This window comes from Lupinus angustifolius, unplaced genomic scaffold (assembly GCF_001865875.1).
Source record: "Lupinus angustifolius cultivar Tanjil unplaced genomic scaffold, LupAngTanjil_v1.0 Scaffold_462, whole genome shotgun sequence".
NCBI lineage: Eukaryota > Viridiplantae > Streptophyta > Magnoliopsida > Fabales > Fabaceae > Lupinus > Lupinus angustifolius.
Genome location: NW_017727850.1, coordinates 183,599 through 190,413, shown reverse-complemented (window position 1 = coordinate 190,413; position 6,815 = coordinate 183,599). Strand labels below are relative to the sequence as shown.

Below are 6,815 nucleotides of genomic sequence, written 5' to 3'. Positions count from 1 at the left end.
CCCATATTCACTTATTCTTCATTTTCTATCTCCAATTCTCATTCAACACTAGGAGGATTCATTTTTCCTTTCAACTTCAAATCACTATAATTTCATTACTATTGTCATCTTCAACCAATTACCATTACAATAACCAAAATAACTATATTCAAAGTCATCACCATTATCTGCTGAAGTTGTTATCATATATCAATCACTATGAAGCAGACTGTGTAGTTCCCTTCTGCCACTATCAACGGCGGCAACTCCGTCCACCACGCGTTCAGACGTTTCAGGTAGTGGTTGTGTATTCTCAGGCGATCTCTGTGAAACCATCTTTCTGCCAACCTATTCTCTAATAGGTAGGTTGAGGTATATCATATGATTATTTTAAATTGTGATTGTGGTTTATGTAACCAATGTGAAAATGTTGGTGGCAATTGAAGGTCATGATATGATGTCTTAGATTAATAAGGATTTGTTATCTTCAATTATATTCTGCATCAACAAAAATATGTTATAATAGTTAAATAATTATTTTTTTTTCTTCCTGTTTTTATTTTAACATCATTCGTGCGAGATATAGTTTTGCTTTAAAACAATAGATATTGCTATTATGTTATAAAAGGCTACAGATAATATTTTAGCCGTTTATTAATATATATAAATATATCATCAAAGAAAACATTGCTAAGTTATAAGAATTTAACTTATGTTATGTTGATGATGTACTTATGTGTCTAGAAGATGCGAAACTATTTTGTTTTTTTGTGATTTTTAATATATCAAAATGAAAGAAGATTCAATTTTTAAAATTAAAAAGGCAATTATTTCAACATGATGGATGGTTGATCTTATTTTAATGACTCAAAAATTTAATAAATGCAAATCAATATTTCAAAAAAACGGAAAAAAGTATTTTAAAAAAATAAAATCAACTTATCCACAAGCATTTTTGTCACATTTGCTTCAGTTTCCTATTGTGGAGATACAAAGGAGCATGATGAATTATATTCTACCAAGGACCAAAAATAAAATTTGGTAATCTATGCATTTTTTGTGTATATATTTTACTCGATCTTAATTCGTTATATATTATTAATTATTTTTAAGGGTAAATTCAATATGTTAAAGTTATTAAAAACAGCAATGTAACCTTTGATAATCATCTTAGAACGGGTGTACTATGAGCGTCTATGGTTCTATCTCCACCTTATGCATAACGACTTTCAGATCTAAATAGTTTTCACATACAAAATGTAATTTTTTTTTTTACATGTACATGTTTTCCAATTTTTCCTATTCAGATATATAATATAGGTGGCGACAATCATTGAAACCTATCATTTTGTTTTTAAAAAATTCCGTGAATAGTTAGTAGCCTTTTTCCTTTGCTAGTTTTGTTTTTCTATTTATTAATTACTATATATATAAGACTTATAGTATGAGTTTTAGTATGCTCGAATTAATCATATACATGTGGATATCTTATATTTCATGTCATATTAGGTAAATAATTACAGTGAGCATGCATAATCATAATATTGATACTCCTCACCCACTAAAACAGACAGCACAAAATTTCCAATTCTCATATTGATCTTATTGTTTTGTGTTACGGAAGTAGCTGATTCAGACAAGTAATTAGTCACAGGAAAAAAATGGAGTATGCAAGAGGAGGACGTGGGTCCCACTCCCCTGGAGACCACCATCAACATGACCACGATGAAGGTTCTGATTCCCAGAGGAGGAATAAACGTTACCATCGTCATACTTCTAATCAAATTCAAAGGCTTGAATCGTAAGCTTATATATATTTATTCTAGTAGTATGCTATATAGTATAGTTTCACACTTTCAATTTGCACGCATATGATAACAAAGATGTTAATGTTTATTTATTGTATGATATTTCTCTTCAGAATGTTCAAAGAGTGCCCGCATCCTGATGAGAAGCAAAGGATGCAGCTAAGCAGGGAACTAGGTCTAGCACCTAGACAAATAAAATTTTGGTTCCAAAATAGAAGGACCCAACTGAAGGTAAATATGTTTGTTTCAAATTAATCACATAAATCTCCTTTTTATGCTTTCGTTAAATTTAGAAATAGTCTATCGGCTTACGAGGATAAAGTTATGTACATTTACTTTTTTAAATCTCACTAATTAAGCATGAACCTCATGCATTAGACTGTCATTTTATTAACCGATAAATATATTCTTTTTTTGCATACATTTCTTGGCCTTTTGACTGACATCAAAGTGTAATGTTAGTTTGATTACCTTATCATTTGTAATAATATATGGAAATAACTCAGGCCCAACATGAGAGGCAAGATAACTCCACACTACGAGCAGAGAATGACAAGATACGTTGCGAAAACATTGCTTTCAGGGAGGCCTTGAAAAATTGTATATGCCCTAATTGTGGTCCTGCTCCTCTCAACGAAGATTCTTATTTTGATGATCAAAAGATGAGATTAGAGAATCTTCACCTCAAAGAAGAGGTAATCATATATCACTGTCCTTTTATGATATATATATGAATATTATTATATTTAGGGATTGTGTATGAATTGGAATTGGTATATAAGTGTGAATTAATTCAATGTTGCAGCTTGATAGAGTTTCTAGCATTGCAGCTAAGTACATTGGAAGACCAATTTCTCAACTCCCTTCAATTCTACCTATTCATATGTCCCCTCTAGAATTGTCTATGGGGACTAGTCCCTTCGGAATTCAACAAGGGTTATTTGGCATTGGTGGTGACATTAACTCTTCTCTTGATCTAGATCTTCTCCAAGGGACTTGTTCTAATGCTATGCCAAATTTTCCATATCAACCTGGTTCCCTTTCAGAAATGGATAAGTCTCATATGTCAACTATTGCTACAAATGCCCTAGAAGAATTTCTGAGGCTCTTGCACACAAATGATCCCTTATGGATCAAGTCTGCCACTGATGGAAAAGATGTTCTTAATCTTGAGATATATGAAAGAATGTTCCCCAAGGCTAATACTCACCTCAAGAATCCTAATTTTCGCGTTGAGGCGTCGAGAGATTCAATCGTTGTTATGATGAATAGCTCAAATTTGGCTGAAATGTTCACGGATGCAGTAAGTAGTTATTATTCTTTCTTTTAATAATTTGACAGCTACCTTTAGTTAAATTTTATGAATTGCTCAAATTAATCTGATAATTGATTTTGCAGAACAAGTGGAGGGAACTTTTTTCTACAATTGTTTCAGCTGCAAGGACAATTGAGGTTATATCATCAGGTATCATGGGTGGTAACAGTGGTTCATTGCAGCTGGTAAGTTGGAATTAAGTACTATTTAATCACGTCTTTCAGATTGGATTACCATAAAATTTCTCATGCATAACATTTTTATTTAGATGTATGAAGAGTTGCAAGTGTTGTCTCCACATGTTTCTACTAGAGAGTTCTACTTCCTTCGTTATTCGCAGCAAATTGAGCAAGGAACATGGGCAATTGTTGATGTTTCATATGATTTTCCACAAGACAACCAATTTGCTCCACAATTTCGCTCTCATCGTTTTCCTTCTGGGTGTTTAATTCAAGACTTCTCAAATGGGCAATCCAAGGTAACCTTACTCTATATTTTCCAAGGTAACTTTACACTATATTTTTCAAGGTAACCTTACACTATATTTTCCAAGCTAAGCTTAAACTATATTTTGAGAGATTGTCTCTAAGGTGAATAATGGTATATTCACCCTTGATATAAAAAAGTGCATTGTTATCATAATCCATTAAATGACTTACTTTTAGAAAACTTCACTTTAATTTTGTCTACTTTGATACAATTATGTAGTAGATATTTGTAATTTTGTAGTCACATATCTAAGTTGTCGTGTAGGTTACATGGATTGAACATGTAGAGGTTGAAGACAAAACTCTTCCCCATAGGTTTTTCAGAAACTTGATATATAGTGGATTGGCATTTGGGTCTGAAAGATGGCTTGCTACACTTCAGAGAACATGTGAAAGAATTGCTTGCCAAATGGTTACACCCAATCCTACCCGTGATCTTGGAGGAGGTATGTATATTCTTTTATTTGAACAAGTTTTGAATATCATATTCTTGATACTATATATATATTTATATCTCTCACTTTTATCTTTTTACTACATACCCATTTAAAAATTAATGGAAATATATATTTGTTTCCCATTGTTGCTTGTTAACAAATATTGGAAATATCCTCTCCATTTGCAGAGGTAAGTTTGCGTATATTTACTCTTCCCAAATCTCACTAAGTTAGAGTCTTATACAATGAACTGTCATTTTTATTGTTTGTTAATCAAATATATTCACATAAATGTTGTCATGGTTAATTTTAGTACATATATAAATTTGAACAACAAGTGGTTGAATTTCAGCTATAACATCATCTGAGGGGAAGAAAAGCACTATGAAACTTGCTCAAAGGATGGTCACAAATTTTTGTGCCAATATTAGCACATCAAATGGTCAAAGATGGACCATACTCTCTGGGTTAGATGAGGTTGGAGTTAGAGTCACTGTCCATAAAAGCACAGATCCTGGACAACCTAATGGTGTGGTTCTAAGTGCTGCCACTACTATTTGGCTCCCTATCTCTCCACACATTGTGTTCAATTTTTTCAAGGATGATAGAAAAAGACCCCAGGTTTTGACATTGATTTTATCAACTTTCTTTGATGTTTTGACCTTAGAAATAATGCTTCTAAATTTTCTTTACACTTGTTTGTTTTAGTGGGATGTTCTTTCCAATGGTAATCCTGTGCAAGAGGTGGCACACATAGCAAATGGTTCTCACCCTGGTAACCGAATATCGATTCTTCGAGTAAGATATCCCTCCTTTCAAGTCTAAATTGAAGTTAGAATAATGATAATCTCAGACTAGTTTTGTTAATGCCACTATTCACAGCTACTTTATAACTATTTATCAGAAGATTTTTCTGCTGCAAAGTATGTGTAAATAGTGGTGTCCTACATTATAACCAGTGTGAGATGAACATTTTAGGAAGCATATCTTCTATCCCAAATTTTATACCACTTCATGTACTCTTGTTTTTTCATTAGTTAAGAAAATAAAATATAAATTAAATATATATTAACTTTACATTTTTTTAACAAATGAGAACAAGGGGTATACGAAGTACAAAGTTTGGCACAAGATGTGGTTCCAGCATTTTCTATTAAAATATGTAACTAATCCATTTACATATATGATAGGCTTTCAACACTACTCAGAACAACATGTTAATACTCCAAGAGAGTTGTATTGATTCTTCTGGTGCACTTGTGGTATATTGCCCAGTTGATATTCCATCCATCAATATAGCAATGAATGGTGAAGATCCTTCATACATTCCCTTACTACCATCTGGGTTTTCCATTTCCCATGATGGCCAACATGACCAAGGAGGAGTAGATGGAGCATCAACAAGCTCAAACACAAGCACAAACATAGGTAGAAGTGGTGGTTCACTTATCACAGTTGCATTCCAAATCCTAGTGAGTAATTTGCCATCAGCAAAACTCAACATGGATTCAATAACAACTGTTAATAATCTTATTAGCACCACTATCCATCAAATTAAGGCTTCCTTGAATTGCCCTAGTTCCTAGTGATGTGGTTCTAGTCCTGATGGTGGTATCAATGTGTGGAAGAAGTAATTTTATTTTGAGAAAATATACGCATTGATAGTGTAACAGTTTTATATATTGTCGCTGAATCATTCATCATTCATATTTAATCATCATTAGTCTTAAAAAAAATCAAATGAATGATGAATAATGTAGTTACTATATATAAATCATGCTTTATACTCACAATATATAGATATTTCACTCTTTTATTTTTGGTTTAATTAGTTGGGACTTTGAATGCCTTGTCATGAAGAGAGGAAGGCACATTATTTAATTTTCTTAAGTATGATGGTGATGGATTGGTGGGAGAGATGGTTATTTAATTGATTCAATGATTCAAACTTCATTACATTTGACACCAACTACATTTTTTATTGGTTTATGGGGTATGAAATCTTCTTTTTTATATATATTTTTGTGCATTGTGGGTTAAGGTCTTGAATTGTTTGGTTATGTTGTTGGTTTGCATGTGGAAGTTTTAACGAGGTAGTACGTCAAGTAGAGCGTACAATGACTATGTAGTCTTTACCTTCTCCACATTCAACAACTCATCAGGAAAATGTGTATGGTTAGGGCATTGGCCTGCTGTTTAGAGTTTCTTTTTATGATTTATTGTCTCCTCCAAGTTGTAATAAACCCTATTTATCCCTCATAATTATAAGTTCAATTGTTTCCTCATTGAATGAGGTATTTGATATAATAGTTTCATGATCATATTAGGAAATTCTAGTTAGAAGTCAAATATAAAGATATATTTATATTAAGTTTAACTAATTTAACCGATTAAATTATTCAATCATATTAGAAGATATCATATATATAACTAATTATGTATATAATTATTTATAAATGCATAAGTATATATAATTATGTTGGAATAGTGTTTAGCTTCTTTAACAAATAAGTGAATTGTTTGTTTTACTTCCCCGGTTATTTTGGTTATCCAAGTTTAATATGTTAGGATAAAAAAATTGACAATTTAAAATGGTTTAACCTTTTATTCAGTTAAGACTGTGAACTATAGTTGTTTGTAAGTTCGGACAACGATTTGATAGTTACAACTATTTTTACCAATTTTCTTAAGGGAGAATACACTTACTTCAAGAGTAAGTTTTTTACACTTACTTTAAGAGTAAGTTTTTTACACTTACTTCTCATCATAGCCATTAATTCTAGGAAAA

At 31.8% G+C, this 6,815-nt stretch overlaps 1 protein-coding gene across 1 annotated transcript; it reads left to right on the top strand.

Annotated features, from left to right (window-relative positions):
• The first annotated feature begins 1,625 nt into the window (after nt 1-1,625).
• Nucleotides 1,626-5,646, top strand: LOC109341428 (homeobox-leucine zipper protein HDG12-like). Its single transcript, XM_019579336.1, has 10 exons — nt 1,626-1,780; nt 1,901-2,018; nt 2,294-2,482; nt 2,593-3,090; nt 3,186-3,287; nt 3,371-3,580; nt 3,856-4,036; nt 4,380-4,648; nt 4,736-4,825; nt 5,218-5,646. Exons 1-10 carry the CDS (start codon nt 1,641-1,643, stop codon nt 5,611-5,613), a joined length of 2,193 nt encoding a protein of 730 aa, XP_019434881.1. The 5' UTR covers nt 1,626-1,640; the 3' UTR covers nt 5,614-5,646.
• Nucleotides 5,647-6,815: the final 1,169 nt, after the last annotated feature.